A 22,147-nucleotide genomic window follows, 5' to 3' on the forward strand; every position below is an offset into this window, starting at 1 on the left:
AGGTAGAATAGATATGATCATTGCTGCTAGACAGCTCAGAAGTGCCACAAGCAACACTGCAATCTTTACATGGCCTTCATTGACCTGACTAAGTACTTTGATTCAATCAACTGAGAGGCCCTATAGCAGATCTTGATGAGATCTGGACACCTGCCAAAACTTGTTACATCAGACTTCTCTACAACAACATGACAGCAATCATACTAAGCAATGGTTTGGAAATGTTCAATGTTAGAACTAGAGTCAAGCAGGGATGTGACTGCACCAACACCCTTTCCATCTATATTATAGCTATTCCACATCTCATTGCTGACACCTCATTGCTGACAGGCTTCCATCTAGTGTCAGCATCCAGTATTGCATGGATGGAAATCTCTTTAACATCAACCAGTTATGGTCCAAATCAAAGATAATCAATACCTCCATTACTGATCTTCGATATACTGACATTTATGTCATGTGTGCACAGTGAACTGAAGAGCTCCAGGTAATTCTTAACTGTTTCTGAGAAGCACATGAAATACTTGGACTCATTGTCAACCTCACAAAAACCAAGATCCCTTACCAACCCACCCCAAACCAACCAGCTGCTCCTGCACATATTATAGTATTAAGGGCAATCCTTGGAGAATATTGAGTATTTCCTGTACCTGGCTAAACACCTTTCTCAAAAAGTAAACAGGGACAATGATATTCAACACTGGAAAAATCTGCCTGTGCTGCCTTTGAATATCTCTTAAATTGTCTTTGATGTTCATGATATCAGGATCCAAAGCAAACTTTTAGTCTACCAGGCTGTTATCATTCCCACCCTGTTGTATGGGTTTTAAATTTGGATGACATACTGGAAACACCTGAAAGCTTTGGAACATTAGCATCAGCAGTACCTTTGAAAAATCCTCCATATCAGCTGGAAGGAGAGAAGAAGTCATGCCAGCTTTAGCCAGCATTCTGGCTAAAGCAAACACTGCCAATATTGAAGCCATGTTTGTATAGCATCAGTTCCAAGTTATAAGGATGCCAGACAGCCACCCCCCAAAACACTAACTAAGCAAAGGGCACCACTCTAGAGGTGGGCAAAAGAAGAGATTCAAGGATACCTTGAAGATAAATCTGAAGAAATGTGTTATTAACATCAGTATCTGGCAGATTCAAGGATTGAATCATCCCTAATGGCATTGCAATATATTATAAAGCAGCAATCATTTTGAGCAAACGTGCTTCATGATGGAGGTGGACAGATGAGAGACAAAGGGAAAGAACTGTGACTTGACATCACCAGGATCTACTTCTTCCCAGAACTATTTTCCAGGTCTGCAGTCGAACATGTAGATCTAGGATCGACCTCCTCAGTCATCTATGGGCTCAATGACTTCTCTATTTCCTGAAAAACTGTCATTCTTGTATTGAAGGACTGCTGCAGCCACTGACTTAATAAAAATGAGAAATAATTCTGAGAAAAGATTAATTAATAAATATTAATTCAGTTTCACCGTTGACTTCAGCAGAGACAGATTTCACCTCAAATATCAGGCTTTTTTATCTGGATTCATTATTGCTTTCCATCATCATCTGGGCATTAAACCTGAAGTCCTGACCTTAAAAAAACCCTGCATCTGTTAGGGTGTTTTAAGGAAATGGAGGGAGGGCAGCTATTGTATAGAGATTTTATATGCCAGTAGCACTTCACTGAACTATTCTTCAGAATGGTAGAACTGCATAAAAAAATATTTTTACTATTGAACCTAAAAACTCAGATCTTACTTCTGTTACATTTAACAGCAACAAGTTTTACCTTAACTTTTATTTAAAAAAGTCAATAATAATAGGGCTTTCCCCCAACAAAATATGCAGCCTCTAAATAAAAGTAAGTTCTTTGTTAGAGGAATCCTATATACATGCTCATTCTTCCCCCCCCCTCCCATTACCATTATTCATGGTATATTCAGGGAGATTAATTATGTACTGTTAAAAAAACACCATATGTATTCAAACAGCTGTAAGCAGTGAAAATGGTAAGTTTACAGGAAAATTCATGAATACATTAAAGCCTGATTCTACTAACAGTTAGAACTATGCTTTTGAGTGGTCTCATTGAAACTGATGGGAACAAACACATAGGCAAAATTATGAATTTAAAGTATTTATAGGATCAAGTCTTAATGCATGCTGCTTCTAGAAAATATTATTCTATGAGCCTTATCCCAAACACACTTGTCCACTGAAGCCAGTGCAACTTCCCCTATGAACCAGGGCTATAAAACTGTGTTTCTAAATTTTTAAAAGACTACGTATCAATCAATAAAATGTATATAGCCATTTTAGGAAAAAAAATACTAGGATGGTATATTTAAGATGCTTTCTATGCTAATAGTTGTGGAAAGATTTGTTGCCATTTTGGTCATTTTGCCCTAAAAACATTTAAGATGTTTTTAACAATACTTCTAAGGATAGAAGGAAAAACCCAATAAAATACTCCCTTGTTAAAGGTTCCTTTCACCTTCACTTATTAACATTTATACATCACAGTAAATTCATTGCTCTATTGAAGTCAATGGGAGTTTCACCCTTAACTTCAGTGGAGCTGAGATTTCACCCTAGAGGCCCAGTTTCTTATTCACTCTCATTATTACTTGTCATCATCTTCTAGAGGTCAAATCAAAGGTCCTGATCTAATAAGTAGCTGCATATGGGACATTTCTTGAGTCTATGCATATTACGTTAAAGTAAGTGGAGTTTCATGAGGGTACAGGGTGATGCCTATGACGAGTTACTTCAGTTACAACTTCATTTAAACTCAGAACCATAGGTGGTAAGATCCAGAGAGACATCTTAGGAGTTTCAACAGTGTCTAAAAGTTAGGAATCTGCTTCCAACATGGTGATTCAAAGATATGGAGTTAGAGATCTAAGTTCTTTATACAGTAAATACGGATAATTAGGTGCCTCCATAGGTTGATCAACAAAACACGTTCTAAGCAATGAAACACTGAAAAATGCAAGGTTCTCCGTCTTGGGAGGAAAAACCTGCAGCATCCGTATAGGCTTGGCAGTGCTACACTGGCTAGCACTACGGAAGAAAGAGACTTGACCACAAGATGAACATGAGCCTGCAATGCGATGCTGCAGCTAGTAAAGCGACCAAAGCACTGGCTTGCATCCATGCATACTTCTCAAGCAAATCCCGGGACGTCATTTTCCCCTTGTACTCAGCCTCGGTGAGGCTGCAGCTGGAGTACTGCGTCCAGTTTTGGGCTCCACAATTCAAAAAGGATGTGGAGAAGCTTGAGAGAGTCCAGAGAAGAGCCATGTGCATGATCAGAGGTCAGGAAAACAGACCTTACAACGACAGGCTGAGAGCCATGGGACTCTTTAGCCTGGAAAAGCGCAGGCTCAGGGGTGATCTGATGGCCACCTATAAGTTTATCAGGGGTGACCATCAATATCTGGGGGAACATTTGTTCACCAGAGTGCCCCAAGGGATGACGAGGTCGAACGGTTTTAAACTACTGCAAGACTGTTTCAGGCTGGACATAAGGAAGAATTACTTTACTGTCCAAGCCCCCAAGGTCTGGAACAGCCTGCCATCAGAGGTGGTTCAAGCACCTACACTGAACACCTTCAAGAGTAAATTGGATGCTTATCTTGCTGGGATCCTATGACCCCAGCTGACTTCCTGCCCTTTGGGCGGGGGGCTGGACTCGATGATCTTCCGAGGTCCCTTCCAGCCCTAATGTCTATGAAATCTATGAAACACCTAAAGGAAATATTAGTCAATAGAAAACATTGGCTTTGTGGCTTACCAGTGAGGGCTCCCAATTGGCAGGGGGAAGGGGCACCTGCTCTCTGGTTTATTTCTGTTTTTATCCAATGACTATCTAATCTAAGCTGTATAAACAGTCTAAGAAAACAGGGTTGAGAACCCAGGAATCCTCGTCTTCCAAGGACATGCCCTAACCACTACCCCCAGAGTTACACTTTGACTTCCTTATTTTCCTTCTGGTCCCATAACTATTGAGTTCTAGACCAGTGGTTGGCAACCCCTGTCATGCATGCCAGAGCACGGCATAAGAAGACATGTTGCTTGGCATGCATGCCTCAGGACAGATGGTAGGGAAGGGGCTAGGGCTGTGCTGCCACAACAAGGATCAGGCCCCTTGCAGCTTCCCTGATATCTGCCTGGAGGCACGCATGCACCCACTACCAGCAACAAGACAAGCTGGGACTCCACAGACCTCAGTGCAGTAGCTTGCAGCCTCCATGCTGCCTGCCACAGCTGGCCTGGGCTCTGGGCAGGCCCCTGCCACCTGCCACATTGCCCAGGATGCTCGCAGCAGGTGGTGAGGAGGCTGCAAGCCACTGCCCCAAGGTCTGTGGAGCCCTGGCCCAGCTCATTGCCGGTGGCAGGTGCATGTGCCTTGGGACAGACGGCGAAGAGGCTGGTGATGCATTGCCACAACAAGGATGAGGCCCCTCACAATTCCCCTGCCATCTGCCCCAGCACACCAACATCTTACAAGTTAAGGTTAGGGTGTTTTTTGGCAGTCTGCCCAAAAACATTGCTGACCCCTGTTCTAGACTATACAGTAGCCCAGTTCAACAGGATATATTGGGGTGTGGGGTGAAACATACTTGATTCACAGAATACTTCTCAAAACTATCTCCAACCATCACTTCTCATACCATCTCAAAAAATATGTCCCTGTGGTTATAAGTGGCAGCAGGGGCACTTGAACTAGAGCTTGTTCAACAAGGGGACTAAAGCGCAGGGATGCTGATGTACAAGGCATGGGCGGCTGCCGGAAATTGGTAATTACCACACTCCAGACAACTCAATTAATTGATTCTACTGCAACACACTGTAATTACTGTAATTCGGATGTAATTTAATTAATTATAATTACTGTAATTAGGATGCAAATTAATAAAGATAAATGTAAGGTACTCCACCTGGGAAGGAGGAACCCCCAGCACACCTATAGGTTGGGGAGTGTCCTTCTCAGCAGCTCGGAGGCAGACAGGGATCTTGGAGTCATAATTGGGAGATGATGCTCCCCCTCTATGCGGCACTGGTCAGGCCGCAGTTGGAGTACTGTGTCCAGTTTTGGGTGCCACACTTCAAGAGGGACGCGGGGAATCTCGAGAGGGTCCAGAGGAGGGCCACTCGCATGATTAGTGGCCTTCGTGATAGACCCTACGGGGAGAGGTTGAGAGAGCTGAATCTCTTCAGCCTTCACAAGAGATGGCTGAGGGGAGATCTTGTGGCCGCCTATAAATTTATTAGGGGAGGTCAACGGGGAATAGGGGAAGCGCTGTTTACTAAGGCGCCCCAGGAAGTGACTAGGAATAATGGGTGTAAACTAGTTGAGAGGGGATTTAGGTTAGCTATTAGGAAGAAATTTTTCACAGTAAGGATGGCCAGGATCTGGAATGGGCTTCCAAGAGAGGTGGTGCTATCACCTAGCTTGGAGGTCTTCAAGAGGAGGCTAGATAGTCACCTGGTTGGGGTCATCTGACCTCGGTCCTTTTTCCTGCCAGGGGCAGGGGGTTGGACACGATGATCCATTGTGGTCCCTTCCGACTCTACAATCTATGAATCTACGAATCTATGAATTACAGTGCGTCTGCAGCCTTCGTGCTCATTTACAGACACCCATAGATTTAAACCCTTCAGATGAAACTGAGGGTAAATGGGGATTGTATGAGGAATAAGAGTAAAAGCAAGCGGAAGAATGAAGAATTGTATGAGGAATAAGAGTAAAAGCAAGAGGAAGAAAAGGACAAGATAGAACTTTGTAATCAATAACAAGATTGAAGATTTTCTAAGTGATTATGATGTAGCAGATGCCAGGAATGCAATGAAAGAATATAATCATACATTGATTTATCAGACAGGCAAAAAAGGAAGACAACTATCAATAAAATTTTGTAATAATTGGAGGAGAAAGAAATGTGATAAGTAGGCTGGACCATAGAGGTTCCTGTTTTGTAATTAATTAGTTAATTCATAGGCTTTTATGTAGTTTTACCTTTATAATAAACAAGTCCTTCAAAAGCTTTAATTTACCTGTCCTTCCAAATGATAAAAACCCAACTATATTTTAAATCTCTCTCTCAAACTGGTCCCATTTCTACTTTTATATAATCCATGCATCTATTAACATCTACTTATATCTAATAATATGTGTTAGTATGCTATTGATGTTACCCAGAATAAATTATATGCACATTTGGTAACAATTAAATTTCTCCAATATATATTAAGATAATTAAACTATTAACTAGTATTGAACTCATACCTGAACTTTGCCTGAACTTCTGTTTAACAATGGAGCACGAATAATTACTGCTAAAGATATACAAAAGAAGGTATTGTATAATAAGGTGCAATGGGTATTTTATTCTCCCTACCCTTAGTTCAGGAACAAACATGCATCAAACAAAATTGAAAGGCGGAAAGTTTTATACATCAGAAAAGAACTGTTTTCATAAAACATGTTACTTGCTTTTGGAACTCATTGCTACAAGATATCACTGAAGTCAAGATTTACTGGGTTTCAAACACATTATTTATGTGAATAAAGAAAACATCCATACGTAATGTAAAAAGTTTAAAATCGAATAAGTATATTTTATGGACTCTCATGCTTTATCTCATAAGTCAGACACTAACTAACAGGGGTGACATTGAAATTTTCTCTGAAGCTACCAGTGCTGGCTACTGTTGGAGATGAGACACTGAACTGGACTGACAAGTAGTTTGATCCAAAATGGTGATTTTTATATTTCTATCCTACAGGTTGTAGTTTATTGATTTTTTTTTTTTGTAGCCCAATTGAACCCATATCACTGAATTTTCTTTTAAAATATATCATATGGAACCATATCAAATGCTTTACTGAAGTTGAGATATACTATGTCCACTTCATTTCCTTTATCCCTTAAACTCATTATCGTATCAAGGAATGAAATTAAGTTAGTTTAGCATGATGTTTTTTATTAACCCATTCTGCCTACTGTTTTAATTTTCCTCTAGTGCTTACAAGCTGACTGCTTTTCAGATATTGAGTTAAACTAGCTGGACTGTAATGCCATCTGTCCTCTTTTTTGTTTTTCTTAAAATGGTTGCACTTCATAGTACTATTTGCCTCATTGTAGTGTTTTTTGCTCATCATTTTGGCCAAGATTTCAATAGTATGGGCACTTACTATTTGGTTACCAAGTGGTTGTCTAATAATCTATATAAGCACTATTTTAAAATGCCACCTGCTTCTATGAATGAGAATTGTTGACTGTGAGCAGGAACATCTTTCCATATCTATTGTATAGTGCCTGTAACAATGAAGTTTTGACTCTGATGTCTAAAGTAGATAATGTATACAAGTCTGCACTGCTGAAAAAACTTGGTTTAGACATTCTCAAGAAGCTTTAAGTTAGGGAAGGGATAGTACCCGTGGCATAAGTACAAGGCCATCTTCATGCAAACACACATGGCTCACGAAAAACAACTCCACTGAATTATACAGACCAGACCAGGGGTCAGCAATGTTTTTAGGCAGAGTGCCAAAACACCCATGACCTTGACTTGTAAGATGTTGGTGTGCTAGGGGTAGATGGTGGGGGAACCACAAAGGGCCCGATCCTTGTTGTGGCAGTGCAGTCTTGGCCCCTCCCAAGGCATGTGCCAAGCAAAATGCCTTTAAGTGTTAAACGCTGGCACCCGTGCTGGCAGTTGCCTGCTAGACTTTCTTTTAACATCAGATGCATCTCATTTTTTTAAAACTAATATGTTTACTTGGTCAGTTATAAAAACCCCTCTATATTAACTAGCATTACTGACTACAACAATATCATCTTCATGTTTTCATTCCAAAGGATCCCAAGGCACTTTGCTGTTACAATGAACAAAACACAAACTGTTTACTATGAACTTTTATGCCATGAAAAGGCTGCCATTTCTGGGGTTGAAGCAAGGGAACATTTAAACTTTTATGGGTGGAAAAATAGGTTTGTTATAATATTAATACACAATATACTTATATATTTAATATATAAAGTATATTAATACACTATTATGATGTATCACTTGAGATTCATACATCTGTATTATTTAGGATATGTATAATAATGAAATATTGCATAGAATTGCAGATAAAATACACAAATGCATGAACATAATTTTATGGACAACTATTAAGAGTTTTTCACATTGTATACCAATGAAAATACTGGGTTCAATCCTATTCCATATCATGTTATTTGGACTTCTTACCATTGACATAGGCACAGGATTAGAGTCACTGATGGGGTTTTTTTGCTGATAGTGGATTTTAACACTAGCTGTGTTCTACCTTCAGTTCACTTTATTTTAAAAGCTGAAACAAAATTTAAGCAAAATCTAGATAAAGAAAATTACATATGCTTTTGTATCTGCTTTTCCTTTAGGAATTTCATTTACTTGATTTTTCACTTATAGGTTCAATTTTCATTTAAATTAATCAATAATCATAGCAATAGCTAAAGGTTTGATCAAAATAACTGACACCAGTAATCAGCTATGATTGTTGTTGTTGAAATAGGCTATTTTACTTTGATATGAACAATCAGAAATAAAACTCCACCACATATATAATATTAGTGACCTGCACAAATCTGTCTAGGTCATTTAATACTTTTTGTACTTCCTCTTATGTCATTTAGTGTTTCTGAGTTCATTCAATTCTGCAAAAAAAAAAAAAAATCACATTTTCCAACAATTGAATAAAAATATAAATAACATAGAATGTACTCTGACAGATGTTTTCCCAGTTTTTGTTAATTAGATTTACTACAAGAAGAAAAAGTTTAAGCTTAATAAAATTCATACTTTTTAAGCTTTTCAAATAATTATTAGATCACTTCTCTCAGGTATCAATTATTCAGTGTATTTCTGTGACATTAACATAGTATTAGTTTTTCTAAAATTTAAAAGAACCACTTGCCACTGTGTAACTAGAATGCAATAGTCATTACTTACAACATCTAACTCAGGTCATGATTTCAGTTCAGTATGTGATTTGATTTGGAAACATGTACTAGAACTTATTTTTTGTATATAATGAATTTTCCTAAATATTTAGTTAACTTTTAGGGAAGTAAGAAAAAAAATGGAGTATACAACTGCTTTTATAATTAAGAGATAGAAATACATTATTTTTTTCTAGGAAATGAATGAACAAAAGATTTAGTATAGCTCACCAGGGAATTAAAGAAAAAAATCTAATCATGTTAATTTTTCAACTGATTTAAGCTTTTATATATAAATATGTAAAACACAAGTGAAAGTTGCAGGTAAGTAGTAAACAAGTATACACATTACTAGAAATCTGGGAGGCTGGTATGCTACCTCTGTTTATATAAGAACTTAGTTAGACATTCAATTCCACCAACTCATTTTAAAGTAATTTTTAAAGTGAATATTGAAAGAAACCACAACTTACTTGAAGATCCTGCTAAGTGTCTGTGCGCCTGATTATTTTTTTCTCTGTTCTGAGTCAAAGCACTTCCACTGGTCATGGAAACAAGGTCTAAATCTGTGTCTTCTCTACTTACAGGGCTTGCCTGGGAGCAGTGGGAGAGAATGTACACAATCATGAAACAAAATATGACATTTTCTGAATGCAGCTCACATTACCCCAAATAAACAAACAGGCTCTGTCAAACAACCTTCTTCAAAATGATACCACAATCCTTTATTGCTGCCTAGGCTGAACAAATGCACTATGTCAAAGCATTTTTGTAAATAAGAGCCGATCTTAAAATTGTGGTTTGTGATCTGAGTCAGTACAACAACAAAAGAAAACATTTTAGTACAGTAATTTTGAAGAAAATCAATCTTGCATACAGCTGATGAAACCTTAAACAGCTTAAGATCATTTACTGACCAGCCTATAATTTAAGTCATAGCTGAATGCCAGAAATGTCATACTGGATTATTTTCTGCAACATTTATGTTTTATCCAGGGCAAGTATCAGTTCTATCAATCAAGCATCCAGTAAGTAATTTAATCTTTTAGCTGTTTGCTACTTAACCATACCCATCAGAAAGCATTTAAATTATACTTTAGGTAAGAGTTTTATATTAATTATAATCTTCTAAAATGCAATGATTGTATATGCTGATGGTGGGGATGGTATATAAAACTATATAAAACAAAATAGAATTGAAAATGTAACTTTTGCTTTAGAAGGGGGTTTCAGATCTCGGGAATTTGTGAAGCATGGTGTAGAAACAATGACCCGGAAGATACCCTGTTCCACAGATATTACTCTTGGGATTGTGAACTCACAGGTACTCATTAAGACTGCCTCTAACTTGAAGTTCAAAATAATTTTCCGCTGGCTGGTAGCTGTCCTGGTAAGTTTAATACACAATCTTCTCTTAACTGATAGTATTACAATGATCTGCATGTTGTTTCACTTTTCCACTGCAAAAAAATGGTTATTTTTGGCCTTATTTAGAGGGGTATGTTAAAACTGAAAGAAATTACAGGAGATCAATATCTTTGAAAATTAGGCTGTCTTCCTTCAGTTTACATACATAGCTCAGTCATTTTGATACGTACAGGGATTCAAATTCAACAGGGTTGATAGATCATTCATATTTTTATTTCACACATACCGGACTGTTTCCCAATGGCAAAAATGGAATTTTCACAAGGTTAATTTTGGCTCAAAAATGGCAAAGCAAAAGGTTCCAGTAATATTAAATGAGTAAGCCAGGGCAATTTTTTAACTGGATTTATAACTATTAATGATATTTGTTGCTATACCAGCTAAAATAAATCACAGCAAAGTATACTTTCTTAAAATAATATAAAAAATTAAAAACTCACTAACTACTGTGCCAAATTTGATCCAAACTTCAGGAAAGGCCAAATTCAAAATTTTCAGAAGTCAATGGAAATATTCTCTTGGAATCCAATAGCTCAGGTTTAAAACTGAAGCAGAAATCCAACACATTTTAACATTTTATCAGAATTTTTAAGAACAAAAGTATAAAGCATTTCAACTGAACAAGTGACAGAATATTTAACTCTCTGTATTTCAGTTTTAGTCTTATTCCTGTCAAGTAGGGGTACCTAACTCATCAGGTCCATAGGCCAGATCAGGTCCATGGGCCCCTGCTCTCATGCCTGATCCAGCACACATGGGACTCAGCCTCAGCAAATGTTGCAGGCAGCGCAGCCTGGAACCCAGGCCCAGTGAGTGCCGCATGCAGTGCAGGGCTGGTCCAGCATAGTGTGTTGGTCCATAGGGCAGCACCAGGAGTTGGATTAAAGGGCTCTGCAGGTGACTTCCAGCTTGTTGGCCATACATTTGACACTCCTGCTATAAAAAAGTCTTTTAAAATTAACTGGAAATTAATTTCACCCAATAGGAATGTCTACCTGTACTGAACGCAACTGTTGAATTGTATATTTATTACTTTATTAAACCAGTAAGACACTTTGTGATCTTCTAAGATTAAAAAAAAAGTTCTATAAATGTAGGTAATATAGTGGATGTCAGTGAACTCTTCATGTGCTTAGCATTAGACATATGCTTAAGGACTTTGCTGAATTAGTGGCTTACTCTTCACTCTCTCTCAAAGACTTTGAGTAGCCTTAACTAGTAAACTGATACATTTCATCATCCTGAGATTTAATTTTTATTATGATGTTTAAGGATAATATTTTATCAGAAAAAAAGCTTTGTACATTCATGGAATGGGCAGAAATGTCACTGTTGAAGGATTTTATAGCTCATAGCTATAGTACACTCTGTAATAAGGTTTTTAAAGGTTCATCTTAAAATGAAATCCTGAAAAAGAAAAGTAATTTTAATTCTCTTACACAGAATCAAGAGTTAAATACAAATCATGGCATACTATGAGGCACTATATTATTATCTACCAGTGTAAAACACAGTAGCAACATCTTTTTTTTCTGAATATGTAGGGGATGACAGAATTTGCATGTGCTGCTTTTCTTTTTTTGAATGCATATGTTTGTTCTCTTTGAGCGTGCCTACATTTCTCCTTCCCGTGTCATTTTGAATGCTGCTAAATGTTAACTTATTTTTGGTTCTGATTTTACAGCTTTGAACTGAACTGGATTATAAAAACATACATAATATATTCAAATTTTAACAAGCAAAATCTAGGAAAACTAATGTAAATATTTTTTAACTGTATTTTAGAGTCAATAATGTGTACAAACCACATCATTATTTCATTACATATACACACACTGTTTGCAGCATTAGAGATGCATTTTATTCCGTTTTCTATTTTATGAGACCTTCCATTGCATTTTCCTGTCTAATATGTTTATGTGGAGCAGCTGTGTAATTATGTGGCGTAAGCTGTGACAATCTTATAGCACTGCCAGTTATGTGGGCGCACCACAAAATCTCTGCTGTTTTTGCTGTGGGATTGCAAAGTATTTTGTGGACAAAACTGCTTAGTATATACTACTTATATCTACCTACGCGTATATACATTTATAGAAAATTACATATGTATAATTGCAATTTATATATAATGTTAATGGTTTATAAACCATTTCAGCTTGGTATAATGCCTGTTTAAGATTCTACCCCAAAATAATAATCATAGCCATCTAAAGTCATAGAGTCCAACAGTTTTTTATTAATAGATTTCAAAGTGCTTTACAAAGGAAACAAAAAGGTCAGTATCTTTACAACAATTTTACAAATGGTAAAACTAAGGAAGAAAGAGATTAAACGATTTGCCTATGGTTACTCAACAAGTCAATGACAGAACAGAGAATTACTGGCTCTGAATTGTCAGTCCAATTCTCTATATTCCTGCTTGCCTACACTGTCTCAGAGAGCCCCTGCTTTGTGCATCCTCTGGGGATGTTGTATCTTCCTCAATTTTTGGAAACTGTCTTGAACATTTTGACATTACCTCAGTTGAAAATAAGAACGATAGCAGAATGGTTTATAAACCATTAACATTATATATAAATTGCAATTATACATATGTATAATTATGTATGCAATTATACGTATGTAATTTTCCCTTTGTTTGGTTACCTGTTTTTTTTAGACTACCATCAGTGTACAATATTGACAGAATTTAAGGGTAAAAATTTGTGCTGGGCCATTAAGAGACAGAACATAGAATATACAAAGTAGGTTAAGATGGCTACCCTGGATTATCTTCAGTTTGGGTTACTGAAGGACTAATGTGTCTCCCTTGCACAATTTATACCGCAATGGGAGGCTATATAACAAGAGCTTTTCTAGGCTCTCCTTTGAGAGACTGCAGTGTTGTCTGCTCCTAACATGCCATTTCCATCTTTACGTTCACACCTTATGCTAGAGCTTGTGAGAAGGTGCTTAAAGGAGAGCCTCTGACTATTCTGATGTTCATGTGCCAACCTGACAAAGGGTATCTGTATCCGAAAGCTTGCAAAGAAGAATTTTTCTAACTATTTGAGTTGGTCTAATAACAGATATTGGATTTACCCAAAGAACCGTGTCTGCCACGGATAACAAGGGGCTTTTCTAGCTTCTTTATGTTGCTCTAGTTCTTTGGATCAAGTTCCTGGGGCTTGTTTAAGCCAATGGCAGAGCCTGGGGCCACAGATGGCAGGAGTTGCTAATGCCTCCTATGTGGCGGGGGAAGGGAATTGCATATTCTTAAATCTGCAATTGTCTGGTCCCTACTCAAGAAACCATTGTCTGATGCTAACTCTCCAGCCAGTTATCACCTTGTCTCCAACCTCCCCATTTTGAGGAAAGTCTTTGAATGGGTGGTTGCCCAGGTGCATCTGGATGCTATCAGATTCCTGGATCCTTGTCTGGATATAGCACAGAGACTGTGCTCGTGACTTTAGTCGATCATCTTCACCTAGAGCACCATGCCCCAATGTTGGTGCAGAAATTGCGCTGGCACTGCCACTCCCAATGTTGCTGGGCCTTGGCTCCAGCCAGGCTAAAGTCACGTGCCCGTGCCCCACTGTTGGTATAGAAATCTGGGGGGAGGGCATGCTCCCCTATGCCCCGCAACGTGTCACCAATATTTCTACCACTATTTCTCATATGACCAGGCACTGCAGCCTCAGGTTTTTTTAGCATAGGGCTGCAGGTAGACTACTGAAATGTGCTCTATGTGGGGCAGCCCTTGAAGACTGTCTGCAAGCTGCAGCTGGTGCAGAACACAGTGGCATGCCTTCTGACAGGAATCAGTCACTAGAAGCATGTAAGTCCAGTGATCCAGAGTCTGACTGGCTTCCACAAGTTTTCTGGGCAAAATTCAAGGTGGTGGTCTAGGATTTGAAACGGTCTGGGTCCTATGTATCTAAGGGATTACCTTTTCCCTTATGCCCCATTCTGATCCCTAAGATTAGCTAGGAGTAACATCCTGCAAATAGCATCAATATACTAAGTCTGCCTGGGAAAAGTATGTGGGAAACTGTTTTCAGCAGTTGCTCCTCAGCTCTGGAATTCCCATCCCCTTGATGCCTGCCAGAGCCCAAGCCTGGACATCTTTCAGAAGAGCTGTAAGACCTTCCTATTTGGGCAGGCATTTAGTAAACAAAGCTGAGCTGGGATCTTGTTTAGGGGGGTTCTGTATTATATTGATCCTCTAGTTGCCTTTTAAGTTGATAAATGATAATATTCTGGAATGAGTCCAGAATAGGTGCTTGCACCGCCCCTGGGGAGAGTCTATTCCAGACCTTGGACACACAAACTGTGAAGAAGTTTTTCCTTATATCGAGTCTGAATTGGCCTTCTAGAAGTTTGTGGCTGTTAGACCTAGTTATCCCTTGGTAAACCCTGGTAAACAAGTGTTCTCCTAGATCCTGATGTACCCCGCTTATATACTTATAGGCAGTAGGGGTGTGCAAAACAGGCTGTACTGGATTTGGATTTGGCCCAAATCCGGGAGAGTGATTCGATTAGTTGATTCAGATCACTGTCCCCGATTCGGTTCAGTCGAACCTAAAAATTTGATGCTGATTCAGAGAATCAGTGATTCGGCCATAGACATATTTCTGCTTTAAATGTTTTTTCTACATACCTCAAGGTACCAGGCACAGCTCATGAACGCTATGATGGAGGGGCGGATGGAGCGTCCCACAGGAGTGTGGGGGGACCCTCGTGTGCTCAGCGGTGAACCCAGAAGTGGACCGGAAGTACTTCTGGTCCACTTCCGGGTCCGCCACCGTGCCCCCCCCCCCCCCCAGCTCAGTGATTGGCCACGGGGGGACTCTGAGTGCCCTCCCAGACCCAGGAGGCACCAGTTGCTGAGCCAGGCATGATGGGCGTGCTTCCCAGCAGACCCAGAAGTGGACCGGAAGTGCTTCTGGTCTACTTCCAGGTCTGCTGCTGGGCACGATGGCCCTCACGCTCCCGTGGGATGCTCCATCTGCCCCACCATCTCAGCATTCACAAGCCATCTGGTACCTTGAGGTACGTAGAAAAAACAATTACAGCTGAGTCTTTGTCCGAATCATTGAATCTTTCCGAATCGATTCAGAGTGTTTTGATTTAATTCAGAGAAATTAAAGAGTCTCCTGATTTGATTCGGATTTGGAAATTCAGCCACTGAAAGTGGCCAAATCTTGACAGAATCGAATCAGCAACTGAAGCTTCATATAACCCTAACAGGCAGCCACCAAGTCCCCCGTGAGCCTTCTCTTCACCAGGCTGAAGAGTTCCATGTCCCTCAGCCTCTACTTATAAGGCTTGCACTCTTGGCCTTGGATCATATGGGTGGCTCTCCTCTGGACTTTCTCAAGCTTATCCACATCCCTCCTGAAGTGGGGGGCCCAAAACTGGATGCAGCACTCCAAACTGCAGCCTCACTAAGGCTGAATAAAGCAGGAGGATGACGTCCCTGGTGTTGCTAAGGTCAGTTAAGCATTGGAGCAGACTATCTCAAGATGTACTGGGTTCCCCAGCCTTGGATGTTTTGTAAGAGAAGATTAGACAAACAGTTGTCTCTAACTGTTTAGGGGTGAATTTAAGAATATCTAAATATATATAATCAAAATAAATATCACAAACTTATTTGGGTATGAAATGGAATGAATCTATTTTTATTTTTAAAATCCTAAAGAAAGATATATACATTTTCACTTTAAAATTATATTCTATATCTGGCTGGGCAAGTAAACTTGTGCCCGTATCTAACCTCGTGGTCCTCAGTGGTACTCTGTCATATCCACCCATAAGAGTCTGAATAGAAGATTAGGATCTAAGTTAAGGACTTCTGTCCAAGGAGACAAACTTTATACTAGTTTTTCACATCATGCACATAATTGAAAATATTAGTTGGGATTCTTTAAAATTCTGCATTGAAAAACATGCCTTACCACAAGCTGAACGCGCCCACCATTGCATACTTCTGGGTTTAAATCCGGCAAGAAGCGGTTGCTGTATGGCGATTTAAAGAGAACAAATATTTCAGTAAGAGCTTAAGTACACTGACTGAACTAAAATAATTAAGATATTTCCCTAGGAACTTTTGGGAATAATCTTGCTCAAGAGAGAAAACAATACAGCTAGCTAAACACAGTCAATTTATTTAACATATTTCTATGTTTAAAGCATATGTTGAAAGTATTTTAAATATGTTAATTCTCAATAAGGAAATCAGCCAGTCACTGGAAAGACTGGACTTTCTACATATTAATTAGTACAAACTGGCTGTGTCTACTTGAGACTGACTTCACAGTTGTTACTGCACAATCATTTAGTACTTACATACACAAGTTACTATGCAGTAGCGTCGCCTAATGGCTTTTTGGTGATACTGACTGTGCAGTAGCTCATTACTACTGCATAGTAGCATCATGTTGCGTTTTGTGGCATTTGACACTATTGCACAGTAGTAACGAGCTACCACAGAGTCAGAATTTCATGTAGATGCGGCCACTATAGCCCAATCCAAAATCCTTTGGAAAAAAAATGAAAATGCTTCTACTAACTTCAGTGGGCTGTGGTTCAGTCTTGTAATTGCAAGATTGTATCAAATCGGTTGTTAGATTTACTTTTTGGAGCAATCAAGTTGTTTTCAGTTAGATACGTCAATCAGCTATTTTTTTGCACTGTACCTAATCATGTTGCCATATCAATGGAAGTTTTGCCACTCACTTCAGCAGTAGGACCAGAAAGAAAATATCTAAAATTTCTAAATGATCTTCACAAATGTCAGTCTAAATACTAATATACTCCACATATCTGCAAAGGTAACTTAATAACATTTTAAAACTCCTTCCTTAAATTACTATATTTTCTTATGTTTGAAAATCATTCCACATTCCTCTGCAAAATGTGTGAACTAAAAGCAGTGAACGATCATAAATGCCTGGAGGGCGTGTCTACATGAGACGTTTACTGTGCAGTTGACTAATTGCACGGTAAATGTGTCAGTGTCTACACGTGCAGCCCTAGTCGGGTGCACAAAATGAATAAACTCTGCAGCAGGATAGTACTTGCAAATACAAGTACTACTCTGCTATGGAGTTTTTTGTGTGCAGCAATGCACGTGTAAATGCTGACTGGCTGGTTGGGGCATGAGGGTGCTTCAGTGCCGGGACTGCCTGCCACATAGCCCTGCGCTGAAGCACCTTCATACCCCAGCCAGCCCCTCGGCAGCACAGTGCACTTTATCTGAGCAGCCCTGGGCTGGCAGGCTGACTCCTTGGCTTCCTGCTGTGAGGATGGATGCTGTGACCCAGCTCAACATGTTGTGGTTTGGAAGCACATGCAGACGTGTCTGGCAGCATCCCAGGAGCAACACACTGTGGAGAATTAAGCTCCACAGTTTATTGCTGCCTCCTAATGGCACATGTAGACATGCCCGGAGCTTACAAACCTCACTATTAAGGAACCTAGTTGACTGCATTAAAAATAAATGTTTTCTAAAAATATAATACATTTGTGGCAGTTTATTCTTCTACTTATTCATTTGATACTCAGAATTTAGAAAAGTCAAGAAATGTGGAAAAACAAATAAAAGTTTATTTCTTCACAAAATAATTTTATTTGAATCACTTTAAAAAAAAGTTTAAAAAAATCACACTAAATATGATGTAGATTGACAGTGGGCCCATTTCAGAACTGCTGAGCTCTTGCAGATTCCATTTATAGCATGAGGAAACAAGTTCTATACTGAGTTTATGACCTATATACATTGGATACAGTTTGTTTGTTATCCTCTTAGTTTAAGGAATAAAGATGAATCTTTTATAAAACCATATTTGTATTATATCTGTTAAGTAATCCAAACCACAAAAATGGGTATTTCAAAATATCTTATTGAAATGTACTGTGTATGTCAAAGTAGTATTAATTTAACTTATTTTAGGGTTGTAAATATAAAATGCACATAGACATTACTGATTTAAAAGGTTTTATTTTGTTCCTTAATCCATTCTATTAACATGCATATAATCTGAGTAACTAATAGACTATAATAATTTTAATATATACAGAAAAGATAATCATGCAATATGTGATGCATGGGTACATTTCTGTACTTGTTTTAGAATATAATCCCTCATATTTCTGGCAATAAACCATTCAAGTATTTTAACATAAGACAGATCATTACTGAGGAAACATACTAATTCACTATCATTTATGAAAGATGTATCCATAAAATTATTAAATCAGTTCTAAATGGAAATTAGTTTGGGACCTGGCAATGTAGTGTACTGGCCTTTGGCTATAAAGCTATTATTCTTTTAGGACAATTAGCCCAGGTTTCACTTTACAAGCTGTATTTACAATACAAAAATCTAATTTAAAATCAATGACCTCACCATTTTACATTTCTGGAACTGGTTGCTTCAAAATCCCAAACCTGTGTATGAAGCCATTGGTATGTAAATTCTCTGCTCATTTGTAATTTCTCAGCTGAAGTATTATTTGAGTGAACGAATTCCTCCTTACTACCTAGGGATGAAAGAAAGAGCTTTATCTTTCATTGTTATTGGGAAAACATATGAAGAAACAAACTCTGCATATTCTGTAAGATACTAAATAGGTAAGAACAGCAGCACTTATTCACTTTATCTGCAAAGACTCGAAACTAACCGGCATGACCTTTATATTTTAAATATTTTTATTTTTTAGAAGAAAATATTGGTCTTTTGACAAAAAAAAAGGAAAACTTCAGAGCACCTTTCTGCAAAAACTAGAAAATTGGACTCTATTATTAAATTAGAAACTTATATAAGCCTACCTATTAAAGCATGTGTGCGCAATGTGGTAAAATAAAATATTTATCGGCTATGCAGCTATTATAATTGTTTTTCCAACTGGAGGAGTGAGGCACACAACTGCTTTTCTGACATGTATTTTTGGGAGACCTTTATACTCCTCATTTAGAATGTGAAGTCTATTTTAAGTCAGTTATGTTCCAGTTTGAAAAATGGAGACAAAGCATCCTAAGATATTAGATTTCAAAGCACCTGTGTTTCAGTTACTTGTGTGTCAGTTCACAAATCACTATTTCTTTGGGACCAAGAAAGGGATGGATGCAACCCAAGGAAATTTCCAAGAGTGAATAAGCCTAATGGTGAATATCATTATCAGAAAAAAGGATATCTGAACAATTTGGAAGGTCCTCTGGTTTTGGGTCCAGAAGCCATCTTGATGGTTTCAAGATGTTTCTAGAACTTAAACTTATTATTACAGCCATTTGTTCGTGTTCTGAACTGAGAGAAGCTGTTCAAAAGGCATTCTTCTTAAACTGGGATGGTATTGGGTCCTCAATACCCAATTCATCTTGCTATTCCTTCACCTTTGTTTTCTAGAGTTTTTGTCAGGAATCTACTGTTGCTTGGGTAATTAGGTTGCTGTAAAGAACAAAAGAAACTTTTGTAATGTGTATTCCAGCCAACTTTGAGCACATTGTTCTCCGTCTTTGCTGATTATCTCTTTGCTTCTTTCTTTTTCAAATTTTCTTTTCTCTCAGAGAAAGTTGCATCTCTAGTGAATTTAGCATTTGCTAGAAATTGTTTTAATTGAGTACGTGCTGCATCAGTTTGAATGCCAAATGATTTGAACCTCCTTTGTAACAGTTTCAAACTATCTGAGCATAGGGATCCTTATTTAAAGAGAGAACTGGTCCATGAGGAAGAGCCCATTCTCCTGCTGCTGCTCTGGTGCCAGCCCTAGCTTAGCTGCAGGGAGCTTACATGTGCGTGTGTACCTGCATGTGTGTCCATGCACACATGTATGTGTACACGCATGAGGTCCTCAACAGCTCACCAAAATTCATAAAGTGGTTCCCCCCCCCCGTCCAAATACTTGCCCACCTCTGGCTGAAGATAAAACAAAGTAGCAAATTGTGTGAAAATTCACCAAACTAGTATGTGGAGTCTGGAATAAAGTATCCTCCCTTGCTTTGGTAAAATACACATGATCAGGCTAATAGAAAACCTAAGTGCTATAATTTGATTAAGTTGGAGATGGTCTAAGATGTACAGACGTTTGCTCTTCTAGGAGAATCTCTCCTGGGAAAGATTTAACCCTGGTTGCTTCTACATTATTTTCTCTTGGAGCAGCCATTTTGATCTAGGAGAAAAATCCTGAACTTCTATACCTTCTTGGTTTCTCCTGGGACAAAAGTGCCTCTCCCAGGAAAAAAAACGAATGTCTATATGTGGCCTAAAGGCCCCAGGTCTCAGGGTAAATTTTTCTACCAGGAAAACAAACCCAGGATAATTCTCCCAGTTCACTGAATATGCATATGCAACAGCTCACCCCCTCATCCTCTACCCAATTAGAGTGGGAGCAAAAGATGTCTCAAAGTAGGCTGCCGCTTACAATTTTTATGTCTTTTTGAATAAATTAGTCTTTAAGGTACCACCCTGCTCTGCCTTCTTCTGACTTCAGACTAACACTGCTTACTAACCCTCCCTTCTAAATTAATCATTTTGAAGCTATCTGTTGTTTACTGGTGAAAAAATGGAAAAGGTAATCTAACCCCTCCTGCAATTGTTTCTTCTTTTCTTGCTGTGGTAAACAGAGGGACAGATTTCTAACTGCTTCCATTTTCATCCTAGTTAAAATCCAGTAAGAAACAGGGAAGAAATATTTTCCATTTCCTATACTGTGGAATGGAAATATTTTCCCAACTTTTCCCAACAGTATCTTCTGCAACTGAATTGGCATCTCCAGCTGAACTGTGGGGCCTATGTTCATTCTCAACATTGGCTCTTCTCCCATCTGTTTCTGCACTATGAATCTAATATCATACTATTTCACTGTTATCTAGATAATCTGAAAATTCAAATAGCTGGAGTTCAGCAGTCTCCACAGTCTCCATAAATTCTGTACTCCCCATCTTAGCAGAAGGCCACCATCTTTTATTTTTTTAATTTGGGGCTAGCAACTCTTTTTCTAATAGAAGTAACCTCCTCTTACCCAGGACAGCTGGGAACATGCTCCAACTTCCATCTGTAGCTGTCTTCAGTCACTTCTTCATATGATAAATCTTAACTACATATTAGCAAGTTTACTTTCCCCCAGAACAGAAGGTAGTTGGAACCATTTGCCTTTGAGTGTGTGTGGGGAGAAGGATATAAAAAAAACTATAATAAAAATATTATTATAGTTTTGTAATATCTTACTCCCCACACACACAGTTAACTTTTTAACTGGTGAGTCACATTTTTTAAAAGTATTGTTAATACTTTGTTTTATTTGTGGTTTAGATTTCTGACTGTTAGGTCTGTGAATTTTTGCCAATTATTTTATTCAGAGAAATGCAAAATACTCTGACATTCAGTTACTGAAAATAGGGAAGTGATCAAGATACAATTAAGTACATTAAATTGATAAATATTGATCAATAAAAATTGATTTTAAAATCCCATCTGCTGTTTTTACAAAATAGCTACTCTACATAATACTGTTTTTGCTTTCTCAAAGACACACACTGAGCAGTAATTGCTTAGTAATATATCAGAAAGCTGTTTTATTTTTTCACTCTCAAACATACATATATTTTTAAATCTTAGTAATAACATCTTGAATATACTCCTTTAATTTATAATATTTCTTATTTATTAAAAGCTACTATATTATCACATTCATATATACTTAAATATAGCATAAATTCACTTGTACATCCTCAA

At 38.2% G+C, this 22,147-nt stretch overlaps 1 protein-coding gene across 1 annotated transcript in view; it reads right to left on the reverse strand.

Moving 5' to 3' along the window:
- The window catches only part of LOC102380854 (leucine-rich repeat and IQ domain-containing protein 1-like), a gene marked incomplete at its 5' end in the record, with an annotated part of 91,902 nt that overhangs the window by 15,772 nt on the left and 53,983 nt on the right, over positions 1–22,147 (reverse strand). The window contains 3 exons of the mRNA XM_014526088.1: positions 9,479–9,599; positions 16,370–16,430; positions 18,824–18,956. Coding sequence (XP_014381574.1) covers positions 9,479–9,599; positions 16,370–16,430; positions 18,824–18,956 — 315 coding nt within the window. The remainder of the gene's footprint in view (positions 1–9,478; positions 9,600–16,369; positions 16,431–18,823; positions 18,957–22,147) is intronic.

This window comes from Alligator sinensis, unplaced genomic scaffold (genome assembly GCF_000455745.1).
Source record: "Alligator sinensis unplaced genomic scaffold, ASM45574v1 scaffold1042_1, whole genome shotgun sequence".
NCBI lineage: Eukaryota > Metazoa > Chordata > Crocodylia > Alligatoridae > Alligator > Alligator sinensis.